At 39.4% G+C, this 19,728-nt stretch overlaps 1 protein-coding gene across 2 annotated transcripts in view; it reads right to left on the bottom strand.

Moving 5' to 3' along the window:
• The window catches only part of LOC126297612 (uncharacterized), a 229,024-nt gene that overhangs the window by 106,826 nt on the left and 102,470 nt on the right, over positions 1–19,728 (bottom strand). For both annotated transcript variants that reach the window (XM_049988617.1, XM_049988618.1), the window contains one exon: positions 18,420–18,800. In XM_049988617.1, coding sequence (XP_049844574.1) covers positions 18,420–18,800 — 381 coding nt within the window. The remainder of the gene's footprint in view (positions 1–18,419; positions 18,801–19,728) is intronic.

Here is a 19,728-nt window from a genome sequence, read left to right as displayed (position 1 = left end):
AGTCTACTTTGCTTATTTTCATTCACTTATGTCATATAGTACTATGTTTTGGGGTAACTCTTCCCATTCTAAAATGATATTTTTGGCTCGGAAATGGGTGGTTCGTGCAATAAGTGATATAAATTGACAAACCTCTTGTCAACCCCTTCTCACTAGTCTGGGTATTTTGACATTGGTCATATATTTCCCACTGTCGTTCCTTGTTAACAATATTAGCTTATTCCAAGAATAAGCAGCTTTCACTCAGTTAATACTCGGCAGAAATCCAACCTGCATTGGCCTTCCTTAGCTCTTATGCAGAAAGGTGTGCAGTATACTGCTGCACCCATTTTCAATAAGCTACCACAAGAATTCAAAAATCTTAGCAGTAATCCACGCACTTTTAAATCTAAACTGAAGAGTTTCCTCATCGGTCGCTCCTTTTGTTCTGTTGAGGAGTTTCTTGAAAACTTAAGCTGACTCTCATGTTATATTGTTGATTGTTTTAATTAAACTTATGGACTGACTTTTTTTGGGTTCATAAACATTTCATTTTTATCTGTTATTACTTTTATGTTGTAATTTCATGTACTGACACATTCCATGGCCTTTGAGATTTGCTACTCAATTTGGTCCTATGGAACTTGACGTGTAAATAAAAATAAATCTTTGCAGTAGTAGTCTGAACCACTAAGCTCTAATAGTAACAAGGGATTTGATAAAGTGTTTCCCTCCTTCATCCAACGCCATCTGTAGGTGGCAGTACATATTTTAAAATACAATAAATGCCAGTGTAGCTACTAGAAAATTAGAACATGCGAATCGGCTGCAAAATAAGAATCTCATATTTAAATGCTTGCTCCAAAGACCAAAATCCAGTTGGTCCTAAAATTACTACCAACACTTCATGTAATTTAAATAACTGATAAGTAAAGTACTCTTTTAGACTTTAGCTAGTTTTCACATCCATCTGGTGGCGCCCTAGTAGGCTCCCAGACATGGGCAGTAATGAGGAATTGAAATACTCAAAGTGGACCTTAAATAAACTAGCCTACAAGTGGACAGCAGCACTTCCACTATGAATTACAAGTGAAGACAAAATCAGTACAGCAATACAGTAAACACAGGCAGGTGAAGAGGGTAACCATCAAACTGTCTTACTGATATATGTGGAAAGCAAGGAAAAGCTACCATATAAATCAACTCACTGCAACACACCATTTACATCTATGATGCACCGTCCAGGGACTATATTTTCCAGTGGTGAAATAATCCCTCACTCAGATATCCAGGAGAGGATAGGTGGGGGGAGGGGAGGGCGTTAATAATAGTAAGCAAAACAAGAATAAAATTAAAGCAAATAAAGAATACATAAATGTGGCAACAAGGAATGTAATACCACTGAAAATTTGTGGTAGCCTCGAGAACATAAAATGGGACATGAGAAAGCTACAAATAGATATATTAGGAAATTAAAAAATTAAATGGGAACATGAAGAGGATTTCTTGAGTGGCAGTTTCCATGTAGTATACTCAGATGATCAAAACAAAGTAACTGGTGTTTCTGTTGTATTGTCCAAGGAAAGGGGAAAAAGAGTCAAAGGCTACTTGCAGTACAGTGACAGGATAATTCTAATTAAACTGAAAGCAGGACCAGTATATTTAGCTGTCATCCCAGGAGATATGTTACCATCTGGACATGGCGACAACAAAATATAAGAAATGTATGAACAAATTAAAGACGACGTGGAGAATGTTGTTATTTTGGGTGACATGAATGCTGTGGTAGGAGTCATACAACAAATTAAAGTGACAACAAGGAATGGATTAGGAACCATAAACTGAGGAGAACAAAGACTTCGTGATTTTAGCACAGAGAAAAAGCTGTCGAGCATCAGAGTGCCCAGGACTCCCTAAAAAAACAAAAAATAAAATAAAAAAAACGTGTTTTCAGGCCTTTTTTTCCCCAGGGTCACATTGTGCTTAGAACCTAACCAATTTCGATTGATTTTATCACAAAATCTACAAGTTTAATCAATATATAGGAACATAATGAGGGCCTATACCTGGAGTTAAAAGAAAAAGTATTAAAATTAACTTGGTTTATGTCAACCATGTACCAGGATCTGGCACATGAATTAAGTGACAAATGTAATTTTGGGGAGGGAGAGAGGGAGGGAGGGAGGGGAGGGAGAGAGAGAGAGAGAGAGGAGAGAGAGAGAGAGAGAGAGAGAGAGAGGGAGGGAGAGAGAGAGGGAGGGAGGGAGGGAGGGAGGGAGGAGAGGGAGAGGGAGGGAGAGGGAGGGAGGGAGAGAGAGGGAGAGAGAGAGGGAGAGAGGGAGGGAGGGAGGAGGGAGAGGAGGGAGAGGGAGGGAGAGGGAGGGAGAGAGGGAGGAGGGAGGGGAGGGAGGGAGGGAGGGAGGGAGGGAGGGAGGGGAGGGAGGAGGGAGGGAGGGAGGGAGGGAGAGGGAGGGAGGGAGGGAGGGAGGGAGGGAGGGAGGGTGGGAGGGAGGGAGGGAGGGAGGGAGGGAGGGAGGGGAGGGAGGGAGGGGAGGGAGGGGAGGGAGGGAGGGAGGGAGGGAGGGAGGGAGGGAGGGGAGGGAGGGAGGGGAGGGAGGGAGGGGAGGGAGGGGAGGGAGAGAAGGGAGGGAGGGGAGGGAGGTAGGGAGGGGAGGGAGGTAGGGAGGGAGGGAGGGGAGTGAGGTAGGGAGGGGAGGGAGGTAGGGAGGGAGGGAGGGGAGTGAGGTAGGGAGGGAGGGAGGGGAGTGAGGTAGGGAGGGAGGGAGGGGGAGGGAGGGGGAGGGGAGGGGAGGGGAGGGGAGGGGAGGGGAGGGGAGGGGAGGGGAGGGGAGGGGAGGGAGGGGAGGGGAGGGGAGGGGAGCGGAGGGGAGGGGAGGGGAGGGGAGGGGGGAGGGAGGGAGGGGGGAGGGAGGGAGGGGAGGGGGGGGGAGGGAGGGGAGGAGGGAGGGGGTGGTGAGGGATGGGGGGGGAGGGAGGGAGGGAGGGAGGGAGGGGGGAGGGAGGGGGGAGGGAGGGGGGAGGGAGGGGGGAGGGAGGGGAGAGGGAGGGGGGAGAGGGAGGGGGAGAGGGAGGGGGAGAGGGAGAGGGAGAGGGAGGGAGAGGGAGAGAGAATTACACAATCCAGTCACATTAATGTGACCATTGCCTTCATCCAACATCAATGTGCAATAACCACTCACAGATGGCAGGTGGCACCACTAGCAATTGAGGGTATATAAAGCATGTTGGGGGATGCAGAAACAGTTCAGTCTCGGTCGTAATGCAGAAAAGGAGCGATTCTTCTGATGTCCAAAAGGGTATAATCATTGGCTCTCGGACCATGGGTGGAATCATTTCCAATACGGCTTAGTTTGTAAACTGTTCACATGCAGTCTTGGTTAAAGTATACTGTGCTTCACAAAATGGCTCTATCCAAAACTGGCATTGAGGCAACATTGGTGCACCATGGCCCATAGATGGCGGGGATCAAGGACAGCTGCAAAAAAGTGTACAGGTGAATAGATGTACAACTGTTGAGCAACTGACTGCCCAGATGAACCAAGGGCTACCAACAGGGAATTCTCAATGATGGTTCAGCAAATGTTGCTGTGCATGGGCCTCCACAGCAGACGCCTATTTCATGCACCTACGGTGATTACTGTTCACTGGCTACAAAGACTGGAATTTGCATGTCAGTACAGCAACTGGATGTCTATTGGGTGGCGACAGATGGCCTTTTTAGATGAATTAAGTTTTATGCTCCATCAGATGGATGTCTGTTGGTATGAAACATGTGAAAGCAAACACCCTGCCACAGTCATTGTAAGGGTCCAGGCCAGAGGAGTGAGTGTTATTGTCTGCAGAATGTTTTCATGGCATTATCTGGGTGATTTGTCATTGTGGAAGGCAAAATGGATCAACAAAAGTATGCATCCACTGTCGGGGCCTATATTCAGGCCTTTGGTAGGTGGTCACATCTCGGCACTTTCCATGAGTTTTATTTTCATACTTTTTAGCACTCTTAGCTTATCTCTACTCACTCTCTTCTTTCTTTTATTTTCTATTGAAAACTTTTAAATTGTACTTTTCTCTGCTATGGTTTCATTGCGCCTACCAAGTGCAGCTTGGAAGTAGTGTATTAATTGCTTTTTAATAGTTAAGCATCCACCACCACCTGCACCTTGACCAAATCATGAATGATACAAATGGCTATCAGAGTGACTTTAGTCAATTTTTTCACCAGAATGGAGTTATCAGCAAATATCCTTTGAGGCTAGAATTGCTATGGAAGAGACTGCAAGCACCCTTGATAAATTTCTTCACATTTTCATGTCCACTCTTAACCTCAATGATCATCATACACAACTGACATATTCAAACATGATCCCCGTCTAATTCTTTGAGGATTTCCTTTGCTGACATGATCTCTGCTAAATTTTGGAATTCATGGGCAATGGCATAAGCAGGCAGTGAGACGTGTCAAATGTCTCTTCTCATGGACAGCATCAGATAACACTTCTGGAACTAAACATGGAATGCCCTTCATGAAGAAATAAACTATTCAGTAGCTATGACTCTTAGGGATTCCAGAAGTGGTGGGAAGCAGCGTTTTTAAACAGATTATATACAACTCTCAGAAACTGAACAACCTGTCAGTCACCATGCACTGTAGGTAAGCCACATGTCCTAAAGTCCAAAAGCACAGAACACTCTGGATTACCCTCAATTTCGTGTTTTCTTGCTTTTCAGCTTTCTTTGGAACACCTTATTAACATTAGGACAATCTATAAAAACCTGAACAACTCTCCTTTTCATATTAGGATGCACCACAAATGGATAAATCTGGCGATCTATGGGGCCAGGGAATGTTACCAAATCGTGAGATGACACGGTTGCCAAACAATTCTAGCATATATGCCATTGATTGCCATGCAGTGTGTGATGTCACTCTGTCCTGTTGAAATTGGGCTTCTTGAACATTTAGAAAGTTGTTCAATTCACGTGTAACGAAAGTTCGTAACATCTCCAAGTAACGATCAGCACTGACAGTTATTGACACATTGGCAATCCGTCTGATTTTTTCTTGTGGGGCTACCTCAAGAGCAAAGTCTACACGACTCATACATAAACCCTGGATGAGGTAAAACAGAGAATTCGGGATGCAATTCACAGTATCCCAGCTGAGATGTTGCAGCAGTTAATGAGGAATCTCGATAGCAGATTTCACAAATGTATTCGTACACGAGGACGCCATACAAAGGATGTAATTTTTTTAAAAATGATAAATGGCTTCAATGTTTTGTAAATGGCAAACATGTAAGGTTTCAATTACTATGAATGCTGTTTCTTTCCTTCATCACTTTTAGTTTTATTGGATTGTGGAAATGTTCACTTTTTTTGTGTCACCCTGTATTATTCATGAAATCCGCCTCTTCCGAATTCCCACTAAGCCAAATACTGTTCAGCCCGAATTAGTTTGGAATAGCAGGACTCTACTGTAGATCCAAAAAATTATAGTATATGCAAACCTATCATGCCCTAGTATCCCAATTAAAAAGAAATGATTTGAACAGGCCACAAACTCCCCTATAGGCACATGTCTTAGTGATAAAACCATGTCAGCAAACAAGTCAGTACATTTGGACAGATGTAAATGTAAACCACACCAAATACTCATTATAGATCCTTGCTGGTCACATTGTGTCACAAACACACAAAATTATGACAACAACAAACCAGGGTAGCACAGTGATGCTACAGTCACAGACATGCTAACCATTCCACATAAACAGCAACAAATCTCCACACAGTTGATCTGGACTCTGCCAGGCTGGGCTGGCTGGCTAGCTGAAGCATCATAGTGATCAATGGGAGGGGATTGGGGATACCAAAATCCCAGTGGAGGATGGTCCCAGAGCATTCAGCTGAGGGTGAACAGTGAGCATCGTACTGCAGCAAGCCACACAGAAGGGAATCAAATGTCTCTGCCCAAAATCAAATGTGACACCATGCCTTTTCCAAGGTTTTTTGGCAAAATGCAGAAATTCCCAGAGTTTTCAAGAACAAAAAAAAATCCCAAGTTTTCCCTGTTTTCCAGGATGTTGGACACCCAGTATATTGAAGAGTGAGAACAATTAAGTAGAACAGAAAAATAAGGGAAAATAGGACAAATTGAAATTGTACCTGAAATTAGAAAACAATATTCTGAATAAGTATTCAGTTATCTGAAAGAAAATAAGGCTAGCAACACTCATATCATCCTAAGTGAAATGCTTAAAGCATTAGACCCAGAAATGAAGCATGATACATGTCTTAATATACATAAAAAACTGATATTATCTCAGAAGACTTTAAGAAAAATATCATTTCCAAAGGGGGAAAAAAGCAGCTACATGTGGAAAACACAGGACTATGAGCATTCCATAACTCTCACTTTGAAAATATTTACAAATTTGCAAGAATAATACACAGATGCAAAAATGAAAATTGAAGCCAGTTTAGATGAATATCAATTTGGTTTCCGAGAAGGCACAAACACGAGAGAGAAGTCTTTGTGGTAGAATTGACAAAAGCTTTGGTATTAATAGAAAAATTTGTATAGTTTCCACAAACAAAGGAAAGCATTCCACACTGCCAACTTAAAAGTGGTTAAACTAGACTACAGAGACAGATGAATAAATGAATTATACAAATAAAAAGAGTGACACTAAAGATAAGAAATACTTAAAAAGACACTAGAATTCTTAAAAGGATTAGACTGAGATGCAATTCAACACCTACACAAAACATGCAATCAGTAAGTGCAATGTATACTGTACAGGTAACAGAATAAATAGAGAAAAAATATACATGCTTAGGTTTGTGACTGACATAGCTGTGCTAGATGCAGATGAAAGAAATCTGGAAACAATCTTAGAAATTATTTATACAGTACTAAAGGATGAGCATAAAATGGAAATTAACTCCAAGACAAAAATACCTGTGTGCCCCAAGGAACCTGGAGAAATAAACATCAAAATTAGTGGAAACAAAGTACAACAAGCAAATTCATACAAATATTTAGGAAGTACGATGACCAAAGGCGGAAGAAGCAGAAGCGATATAAAACAATGAATTAGAGTAACAAACGCAATGTTCATGAATAAATATAAAATACTTTGTTGAAACAACATGAATACTTGCATGAGAAGTGGGTGGCTGCATTTGGATCATAGCACTGTACTGCTGTGAAATGAGGGCAACAGGCAAAAATGAAATGAAATCTCTTCAAGTATGAGTTATACCAATGGAGACACCTGTTCAAAATAAAGCAGACAGATAAAACCACTAACCAGGAAGTTCTGCAAATAACTGGTGAAGAAAGGTCATTTAGGAGAACAACAGAGCAAAGACAACAGTGAGTGGATTGGTCACATAATATGACAACTATATCCCTGTAAACATCATCAGCTTTTAGGCAAGTGTGTGTGTGTATGTGTGTGTGTTTTCCATCTGAAAGCTGGCGAAGTTTTCAGCCTTGTTTGTCAACTACTTAACCTATTATTTGGTGAGATGTTAGCTTTTACCCCTAAATTATTTACATCCTGCCAGAACTTTCTATGCCATACTTAACGTTACTTGCAGTTTTCAAAATGACATACGTATGTTAAAACAAGTTCCAGCTTGTGGGTTCATGGTTTTAGGTAGAATCCCAAAATGCACCACTTTCAAAACACTCATGCCACATTCAAGCAATGCTGCATTAAAAACCCGTACTGTGATTGAAGGAAGTCACCTTTTCTAAAAGTGTGCAAACCCACTTTTTCTTATTCACATTATTCACTTGGACTTGTCGGTGTGGAGCTCTTCCTCCGTTTAATGGTAGCACTCAATGATGTCTCTCCAAAACCTCCGTTGTCTTTGATTGCTAGGTTCCATTTATGTCCAACAAAATGCTACAGAACAAAATATCCCTTCAGACTTCAGCATGCTGGCAGGATTCTTTCTAATGTGGTTTTTAACTGTTCATTGGAGACAAGAGCCACACTTTCAGAATCTGACAACAAATATACCACGTGGTGGACACTATCACCAAACACTACACACTGTTAGGCCCCCACTGCTAATTACATTTTGTTTTTTACTTGTGTTTTTCAACATTTGTCATTTCCATCATACAATATGCCACAAGTCCATACCACACACATTGGCATCCCCCTGTTCCACACTGTTTATGGCTCTTCCTGCACTTTTCATCCCCTTGTTCTCCACAGAGTAGCTCATATTTATAAGTGAGCTAGATCCATACATTTACAGGTTTCCTGTACACCACCACCATTGTTAGGTGTTCTCTACCACAGCTATCTTTCCCATTGCAGCACTTTTACAGGGGTGTACTGAAAACTAATGCCTCCAAATTTTTTAATTCTATTCTCAGTATCAGTTGAATTATAACATGTCATGCATATTACTCTGTTGACTTTTGCACTTCAATGGCACAAGTTGCAACCCTCTGCCTCTAGAAGGTCCCAAATTGCAACACTTAACATGGTGGTGTGTAACGTAACTATGTCAGTGTGCGAAAACAGTTCAGAAAACTGAAAGCACGAATTCAAAATGTTTGTCCACACATGGACACTTCCTCCTCCACTTGACAATGCCAGACCACACACAAGCACTGCGATATCTGCAACAATAAAATACTTTGGGTTCACCGACATCGATCATCCTCCATACAATCCCGAGATGGCCCCATTGGATTCTCATCTGTTTCCAAAATTTAAAGAACACTTCACTAGACTTAACTTTAATACTGATCAAGTGGTGCAAGTAGAGATGATGTGGCTCCATCAACAAAGTCAAACATTCTACAGTGATAGTATCAACAAACTGGCCTCTCGTTAGCAGAAATGTGTTTGTTACAAGGGTGACTATGTTAAGAAAAAAATAGATAGACATGAAGAATACAGACACGGAATGTTAATAACGTTTATTTTATTCAACAAGCTTTAAGAGTTTTCCCATAAAAGATTCGAGGGCCATACTTTTCGGAACATTCTTATATAATACCAGCAGTCATCTTAATTCTTTCACTTACGATTTTATACACACACACGACTGCAGGCTCTGGCACCACTGTGTGTGTGTGATATATATATATATATACCAAGCGGGAAAGCGCCGGCAGACAGGCACATGAACAAAACACACAAACACACACACAGAATTACGAGCTTTCGCAACTGGCAGTTGCTTCGTCAGGAAAGAGGGAAGGAGAGGGAAAAATGAAAGGATGTGGGTTTTAAGGGAGAGGGTAAGGAGTCATTCCAATCCCGGGAGCGGAAAGACTTCCCTTAGGGGAAAAAAAGGACAGGTGTACACTCTCGCGCACGTGCACACACACACACACACACACACACACACACACACACACACACACACACACACACACACACACACACACACACACATATCCATCCGCACATACACAGACACAAGCAGAAATATGTCTGCTTGTGCCTGTGTATGTGCGGATGGATATGGGTGTGTGTGTGTGTGTGTGTGTGTGTGTGTGTGTGTGTGTGTGTGTGTGTGTGTGTGTGTGTGTGCGCGAGTGTACACCTGTCCTTTTTTTCCCCTAAGGGAAGCCTTTCCGCTCCCGGGATTGGAATGACTCCTTACCCTCTCCCTTAAAACCCACATCCTTTCATTTTTCCCTCTCCTTCCCTCTTTCCTGACGAAGCAACTGCCAGTTGCGAAAGCTCGTAATTCTGTGTGTGTGTTTGTGTGTTTTGTTCATGTGCCTGTCTGCCGGCGCTTTCCCGCTTGGTAAGTCTTGGAATCTTTGTTTTTAATATATTTTTCCCATGTGGAAGTTTCTTTCTGTTTATATATATATTTTAGCAACTCAGTATCTCTGTTGTATGGTGAGTAGCAATCTAGCTTTCTCATAATACTGTCATATATATTTAACATATTACACCTGCATCTCTAGCAAATTTTGCACTGCAGTTTCGTTTCCCACAGCTCAAAGTTTATGATCTCATATCTCCCGAAATACGTGTCATACAATGATATAATTTTTCAGATACATTCCGTAGTGTATGTTAATACTGTCTGCAAAGTGTCTCATGAATGCAGTTGTAAAGAACAATGGAAATGTAGTAAGCAATAAACTTTTTTCCTTTCCTCATTTTAGGGGTTTGTCAGTGAGAGAAAGTTTCATAAAGGTTTGAAATTATGCGTGGAATTTACTGCAAATCACCAAGTGCTCTTATTCTCTAATAGTGGCATAATAAAGTCTGGGTATTTGTGTATCATGGGCTACACTCTTTCCTCCACCCCCATCCCTCTTTGATAGGTAGGTAGTTCTTTCCGCATAGCTATTATTTCCACACAGTAATTGATATGTGTACCAAGTTTTGTTGAAATTGGCCCAGTTGTTTAGGAGGAGATGGAAATATACATACATGCATTCGTACATACATTTTAATAATATGTATGTATTTGGCACATGCTCTATATTCTTATTACATTAATTTTCAGATTTCATAATTTCCTCACTATTTTCCTAACACCCTATACTTCTACATTATAGAGAGCAGTTCACTAGATCAGTAAATATTATAACTGACTTTAATGTAGTTACTTACACGTTTAGTCAAACATATGCCACATATTATGAAATTTATTTGCTAAATGCCAATTCTTTGGCGTCAGCTGTATTACGTACAGAGATGCCACCTATTAGTGACACATGAAAATGTGTGCTACCAGAACTCAAACCCAGATTTCCTGCTTATCCAGACAGGTTGCCTTAACCACTTAAACTACCCATGCACATTTCATAGACCAATTCAAAATTACCTATGCCACACTGTCTACATCCTCTAATGTTCAAAATCTTACTTGGATTCCCACAACAGGGAGAAAGAGAGAACATGTTCTTCATCTTCATCATCATCATCATCATCATCATCATCCTGCCTGTCTAGGCACATATTACATGGTTTATGTTATAATGTCGGGTCATTCAGACAAGCATGCATATCTGAAGGAGCAGATATTGTAAAATAAACCATATACTCCTTTGTTGTTCCTGCCCTGGTTCATTTGATGTTCCATACCCTCCTTACAACATGGATGCGTATCAAACAGAGATTTAAGATGCTTGAATTCTTTGTAATCCTTAACAATGTTCCAATCAAAATTCAAGTAATCTATATGACAACTTACAATAAAACACATCATCTTTGCAAAATTTATTTCAAGACCCTAGTTCACATTTTCTTCCTCAAACATCCAAGTCAAGTGGTTAGCACCTTCAGCACAGCAGCTCTTTTTTTTTTTTTTAATTTGTGTCAAGTATATGTTGGCAGTCCTGGTACACACTGAAATCCCCACACTACAGTACTGTTGCACATTGCTAAAGGGGCTAATGCAAAATGGTACAGCCTATTGATGTAGTTGAGTATCACATTGTAATTATTTTTCTGCATTTGAAGGGGAACAACACCGCAACAATCCAAGCTGAGTTGATGGAAGTGTAAAGCAACAATGCAGTATCATACAACACATACATTTTAGTGTCATCAAATAAGTAAGTAAGTAAGTATGTATGTATGTTAGTTGGTTAGCTAGCTAGTTAGCTGTTCAATGGATCATTTGCATGATCAATCTTAAGGATGTGGAACAAGTCATTGTACATACACATTGCAAATTAATTTTTTAAATATGGCTACATGCTGAAAATTTATAAAGCTTTGTTTTAAAAAATTTACAGCACTGTTCCTATTGAATTGCTGTGGATTATTTACAATATACTTCATAATGGAATACATGTACTCTGAAGCAGTGGTCAGAACTCCCTACTCCATAAACAGATGTCTACAAGATGACTACAGTTGTGCACCACATATTACACTTACAGCATGTTTTTTAGCAATAAGGATTTTTTTCCTTAATGAGGAGTTACCCCCTTACATTATTCCATATGACATTACTGAATGAAAATATGTAAAATATGTCAACTTACTGATTTGTCTCTTCATAAGATTTGCAATGATTCTAAGAGCAAATGAGGCTGAGTTCCAAAGTGTGCTTTTCCCAGTTGAAACTCTCATCAGTATGGGAACCTAAGAATTTTGAAGTTTGCACCCTATTTATTATTTCCTCACTGTGTGTTACACTTATAATAGGTGCAGTACCCCTAGGTGTGTAGAAATGAATATCTTCCACATTTTTAAAACTGAGTGAGACCATGTGCAGATGTATTTTTAAGAACATTTGTTTACCATTTCTTCTGCTTCTGTATGCATGCTTTGACTGATTACAATACTCTCATCATCCGCAAAAGAGCTAATTCTGCTTTTTGTATATTAGACAGAAGATCGTTTACAAATATGAAGAACAATACTGGACCTAAGATTGAGCCTTTGGGGACACCACACAAGATTTCTGCTGTCACGACATCATCCCTGGACTACATTGATTGAATTACTAAGTACAATTTCCTTCATTCTTTTGGTTAGATATGGCATTATCCATTTGATGGCTATACAATCAAACTCTTAAAACTTCAATTCATCTAGAAGAATATTGTGATTCACTTAGTCAAATGCCTTTGACAGGTCACAGAAAATACCAGCACCATTTTATCATTTAATACTTGTAAAATATGGTGAGTGAACATGTAAATGGCATTCTCAGTAAAACAACTCTTCTGAAATCCAACCTATAATTTGCTGAGATTATTATTTTTGCTCAAGTGTGATACTATTCTAGAATACATTACCTTCTGAAAATTTTTCGAATATGATGTAAGCAGTGAAGCAGGTTGGTAGTTATTGACATCTCTCATATCACCTTTCTTATGGAGGGTTTGACAAGGGCACATTTCAGTCTCTGGAAAAATTGCTTGAGGTAGTGATGCATTACATATTTCAGATACGACAATACTTATTATATGGGAACAAACCTTTAGTACTCTATTGAAAACACCATCAAAATCATATAAGCTTTTATATTTGAGTGAATGTATAATTTTCTTAATCCCAGAAGAAGAAGTTGGTGATACATTCATATGACTGAAATCTATGAGGGTTGCTTTTTCAACGTACTGCTGTGGTTATACTCTTTAACTGTTTGTCCCTATACTTTCTACTTCGTTTAAGAAATGATTATTTAATATATTTGCTACTTGTGACTTATCATTTATAGCCCTTCCACTCAGCTCAATAATGATGTTATCCTGTAATGTGGCTAGCTGTCTTCTCTCTCGTTCCACTACATTCCTTATAGCCTTAAGTCTGTTGTAAGAATTATTTATTTCTTACATAATGTGCATGTTCCTTGAATCTTTAATAACTTTTCTTAGTAATTTTGAGTAGTTTTTGTAATATGCAACTGGAAAATCTACTTGTTATCCCAACAGATACATTTCCCTTTTCCTTTCACAAGATATTTTGCTCCCTCAAGTGATCCATAGTCTTTTACATGGCTGTTTAATGTCCTCTCTGATTAGCTTTTGCGGAAAGCTCTTTTCAAATAATGACATGACTTTATCATAGTATAAATTAAATTTTATGTCAGCAATTGGCTCATTATATATTTCAACCCAGTTAATCTCCTGTAAACTACTCTTATAAATACTTGTCCTGGAGCAATTAATTATTTCCACTGAGCAGTATCCATGCTGTAGGACAATATCTTATCAATCCTAACTAACTATGCATCATTATCATGTTACTGGGTACACAGTAATTTTCTTGTTCTGAGTGTGACCAAATAAAATACTATCAATAAGGGTCCTACTGTCTTTATCCACACATACTGGAAACTTAATTACCGATATGAAATTGTAGGATCCAGACAATGTATCCAGATCATTTTTCCTCAAAAATTTTCACAGTCCCTTAGATAATCTACACTGAAGTCACCACAGACTGATAACTGCTTGCTGCTGCTTGACAGATAGCATAGTAAGGGATCCGGATTCCTTATAAACACTTCAAAATTTCCCAGTAGAGATCTACATACAGTTTCAATTTAAAAGTTCAGTATTTTTCAGTGCTGATTCACAAGTACACACTTCTACTTGCTCATAACTAGAAAATCTACTTCTCTGATTGTTTTTGAGCTTGTGTTCTGTCTTAATATATCAAACAACTCCTTATCTTCCCATATTAGTTCAGTATGAGTAAGTTGCTGGAGTGTAATCTTTTTATATGTAACTTATCTAACCCTATGATTATGTGGTGCTCAGATAGCCACACAACGCATATCTTTTCAGAGTGCTGTATATTTCTCAGACAGACAAGAAGCTCTTTTACCTAACTTCTTAATCAACACTCTAATATTTTGATGAAATGAGCTAACTTTAATTTTCTGTGCATGGTTAAGCATTTTGTGAAGCTCTTCTCTTATTTTGACTTCTTTCAAAACAGGGTGTCTGAATCCTGATTCTAATTTCTCTTGACACCAGTAACCACAGAGATCCTGCCTTGTGTGATGGTGGGCACTCCTATATTATCTGCAAGAAACTCAGCCAACTTACCTTTTCCTCTCCTTTCCAGATGTAGATCATGTCTAGTGTATCCTCATTCCTAACTGTAGCAACAGGCACTGCACTCACTTGAGATTTCATTTCAATCAGCAGCAGCCTGCTCAACTCATTGTTCTCATGCTCAACAGCAGTGTTGATTCAGGGCTATCCATGGTGCTGCAGCACCTCCACAAAACTTCCACTTGTGTGTGTAGTTGCTAGTTCTATTTCATCCAGGTCACCCCTAATGCTATAATTTTCCCCACTCCACCTACAATAGCTTGATCCTCTTTGCCAAAATCTTTGTACAAATGCCCTGTGTCCTCTGTCTGAAAGAAGAATGAAGTGGCAGACCATTTATCTGCAAAGAATATGCATAGCAAGAGAAGTGAAGCTGTGGTGCTTGAAGTCTGGTCTATCACAGTGTTCAACATCTTGCATAGCATTTTCAGTATGACGAATGTTGCTGTCCACTAGGTTTCGCGATTACTCACATCGTTTCAAAAAGCCAACCAAATCATTTTTGCACTGGAGACATCGCAGCTATCAGACCAATTCAGATGACTTGTTTAGCTGTCTAATCAACACAGATGAGATCTGTGTTTATCACCACCACCCAGATGCGAAGGATCAAAGCAAGTAGTAAAAGAGTTGATTCACCTGACCATCAACAGGAAAATGATGCTGACTATGTTTTGGAACTGCTGTGGCGCGATGCTAACAGATTATGACCATAAGGTGCAAACCATCACAGCAGCACACTTCCAAAATTTGGTGACGGGTTGCAGAAGACTGTCAAAACAAAACGTCATAGGAAACTTGGGCCATTCTGCGCTCCTGTTAATTGAATTCTTCATAGGATAGTCACTGTCTCTTACACCAACATTATAGGCCAAGACCAGAACACTTTTTAAGGATTGTACAAATACTGTCCAATCATCTCCAGGCTTAAATGCAGAAACTTCTCCTGACATGCACAACAGCACTCAGGGTGAACACATTGTTGCAACCAGGAGTAATATATTACACATTGTCAGTGCAACTTTCTTCTGTTCAGCAGAATTGAGGTTGCAGCACTACTTATTCCCTACAAATTTCTCCCTGTACAAAGACAGTTTATAAGCACAGTGGCTCTTGTAATAGAACATACAGACAAAACGAAACAATCTAACAACACATCTTCACAAGCCTTCAAAAATGAGTGGGAATCGCAGATTTTTTTTCATCGATGAGAATGATGACAATTCTCAGTCTATTATGCTGTTGCATAATTGCTGGGCACCACAGATTTGTTACAGAATGGCATTACAACACAGTGTACAAAGAAATTAAAAATATATCTGGAAATGAAAGAGCAAATAGTCGGCAGGCCTAAAAAGACGCAGTGCTGTGCTGCGAGCCGATCCCAACATGAGTTTCCTACCGTAAATCATTGTATGTGGGTGTAGAAATTCAGTGTACAACGCATGACAAAAAAGTGAAGTACCCAGAAGAAGAAGAGGAAACAAAATGAAAAATCAGGCTGAGAGGGTATATGATGTTACTTCGGTAACTAAAATTTTCAAAGCACTCAGATTTATTAGCCCACTTATCGATATGACATTGCACACTCTTGTCTGGATGTACTTTGTATACATTGCTTTGATTGGGAAGGATGTCACAGATAATGCTGTTGTATGTTCTCCTGTAGCAAGCTGGCTGACAACTGTTGTTACTTTTCTTTTTTATCCTGGACACTGCCATTGCTGCGTAACTGTCATGGCAGTGGATGCCTATAGGCAGTTAACTGTCAATGCCATCAAATTCATTGCCTTATCGATTGCCAACTGTCATATCAGACATGACAGCTTCCCATGTATGTTCACAGTGTTGACACTGATTTGCGCGTGACAAACTGTTAGATTTGGTACCAATGAAAGACACAATGAAAGGCATCAACCTGCTGAAAACCTTTTAAGTGGAAATTGAAGCCATTAGCCAGAACTTGAATATGTCAGTGGCAGTTACCACTGATTGAGTGTATGATCTTGTAGCATTGCTGACCAGAAAATTACAATGACCAACAGTCAATTTGTATAGTATGCATTGTTTTCGACATCAACAAGCACTTTGTGCTATATCTGCAAGTGTAGGGCATGTGATGACATCAGTGGTGTGAATAGTAAATCTCTTATGTCGCATGGGTTATTATATGGTCAGTATGAAATATTCTTGATGGAAGCGAATGAAGATTATGGAGATGTTATAGATTAATGTGAAGTATATTGGTTAACTCAAGGAGTATGCTTGGAACAGTTTTCTGATTTCAGATATTTGTTCAATTTTTAAAACAAAAAAGGAAACAGGAACCAAAATTAGAAGGTCCATAATGAATCATAGATCTTGCATTTTAGTGGATATGACTGTACAGTTGAACACATTCATTAAGTCTTTGCTAAAGGAAATGCAACTCGACACCAATTTTATGGAAAAAGTGGATGCATTTAAGAAGAAAATCACATTGCAGAACTAACAACTTCTGAGACAGAACACTGCCTACTTCCCTAAGTTTTGCGATTTTAAAGAAAATGTTGATTTTGAATAATTCGCTATGGTGTTGGAAGAAATACAGGTACAGTTTTCTAAACATTTTCAGGAGGTTTTCAATGTCACATCTGTCTGGACAGTTTCCAAAACTGTTTCCTGTTCAAGCTGATACCACCACTGTTCATTTGCATATGGAACTCATTAACGTGGAACGTAATTCCCATTGAGAAGATGTGTTTTTTTACACAAACTGTTCAGGAGTTATATTAACTTTCTCCTCGGAAAGAGCTTACAAGTCTCCATAATGAGGCTGTAAAAGACTTATAAATGTTTCTATCCACAGACATGTGTTAAAGTTTTCTTTTTATTACGAAACTCAGTTAAGTCATGATTATGTGGCAATCAAAGTGATGAAAATCTGGGAAACTGTCTTCATCTGTGGGAGTCGACAGTCTGTGTCAGATATAAATTTTGTATTGACTTCAGCAAACCAAAAATAATTAATATTGGTGAAAATCTGTTTTGTTTATGTTCTATGGTGTTGAGAATTGTAGCCTTTCCAATGCCAGTAGCAAAGTTTAGGAAAGTAAAATCGCATCTGTATTACTGTATGACTATCCCATGGCACAGAACCCATACCACAGTTCCAAGTTGCCTATCTGATGGCTTCCAGAGGGGAGAAAAATTGATTTTCAATATTTCATACAAATAGTGATCAGATTCAAAAATTTAAAAGGCTCTCCTCATTAAGAGGTATAATTGACTGAACACAGTAAGACCAGTACTACAGTTATAAATTGTGTGTGTGTCTTATTGCATCTTAACTCACCACACACAAATACCCAGACTACTTTCATCCATTATTTGAGAATGAGAGCACTTACTGACTTACACAAACTTTATACATTTTCTTGTGCCAGCAGTGACAGTATAACACTGTTCTTCATAATTTTTTGTATAGCACTTTCAGATTTTTGAATTTTTTAATTTACCATAACATGAAACCATGCTAGATCCAAAATGTTCAATGTTTCTTGTGTGACTGTACTGCCACCTAGTGAGGTCTGTTCACAGAGACACTGCAACATGGTAGTGGAGGAAGCGTGTATACAGAGTTCTTGGTCATCCCTCTTTATGATCACATTACTGAAGAGGCCCAGCTATTCTTCAAGCAGACAGTAAGATACAAGTGCAAAATATTATACAGAGAAACCAGCAGAAATTTTACTGTATATGTTAAAGACATATATTTCAGTGTTGTACTCCCTGTCTGCATTAGCTAAACAGCACAGGAAGGAGGTGAGTTTAGTTGCTTTCACAGCTATTCAAGGTGATACTTTTGACATAAATATACTACCTGAGCTGATACTAGGATCAGCAACATAATACTCACTTTCAGAAACATCCTGCTGAAGAGAGTTTGTTGAGTGAACATCAGCAGACATTTGCTTGTCTCCATCTGATCTGTCTGCTGACATCAGTTTGTCATCACACAGCATGCCACTCACATTTGTGTCCACATGTCCACTCTCCCTCCCATTTTCACTGTCAACATATTCAGTTTGTAATGAAGCATACCTGCTGCCCACTACACATCTTTCAGTAACATTACATTTCATCAAGTTTTTACAAAACAAATTTTGACTATTATCCTCATCCAAAGATTGTTCTAGTCTTCCTGGAACAAACTTCTGCAATTGGGTTTTTGATTGATGCACTGAGGATTTTGAAGTAATCTCTTCCGACAACTCAGAGTTTCTTAATAACTCAACATCTGAAAAAAAAATTATATGATAAACACACTTAATCTGAGAAAGGAAAGTTCAAGATAGTAAAGAACATGGGCTGGCAATTGAGCATACCAAAAAAGTACTTTCCATCTCAGGTCAGACTGTCAATCTGTATACACTAATAAATCACAATTGTTCATGGTACCATGTACAAACAATAAATTTGCATCTTTATGTTACTGACATCTCATTTCGCGACATTAAAGAAAACACAAGGAAAGTTAATACATGGTAAAATGAGAGAGGGTATAATACACGGAATTCTCAGATTGCTGAATTGGACATAACTAGTTGCTACGGAGGTGACAAAATCAGCCACACTTCAGAACTTACTGACCTTATAAATCTGTGAAATACTTTTCAGTGTGGAAGTAATATGTAGTCTAAAAAATGCTTCATCAATTTGTGACTCAAATACAAAATCTACTGAAAACTATCCAAGATTTCTGTAGATACATGTTTGATATCCGCCACACTGCTGCCCACTTTGGACGAGCAGCCTCTCATTGGGCAAAGCCTAGCCAAAAGGATGGACATTTGACTGGGTAGCCACTGTGATCCATGCATTGGCAGGGAGCTACCAGGATGTGGAAGAAAGGAGTGGTAGTTCTGCAAGGTACGCAGGATAACTTCTGTGAAGTTTGGAAGGTAAGAGAAGAGACACCGGAGGGAGTAAAGATATGACGGCAAGTCATGAGTTGTGCTTCAGCTGCTCACTCAAAAGACTAATTACCTGCGAAAAGCAAAGAGCCAACGTTTGAATTCCCATCCAGTACACAGTTTTAATCTACCAAGCAGTTTCAGAGTGGTTTATTCTCACTTTAATAAGCCTTGCCAAGTATATTTATATAGCCAGTACCTCCCACCAGCAGTTATTTTCCTGTCAAGGCTGTCTTTGAATAGTAATATCAG

The sequence above is a fragment of the Schistocerca gregaria genome, chromosome X, assembly GCF_023897955.1.
Source record: "Schistocerca gregaria isolate iqSchGreg1 chromosome X, iqSchGreg1.2, whole genome shotgun sequence".
Taxonomy (NCBI): domain Eukaryota; kingdom Metazoa; phylum Arthropoda; class Insecta; order Orthoptera; family Acrididae; genus Schistocerca; species Schistocerca gregaria.
Note: the sequence above shows the minus strand (reverse complement) of the source record. Positions and strands in the feature narration are given on the sequence as shown.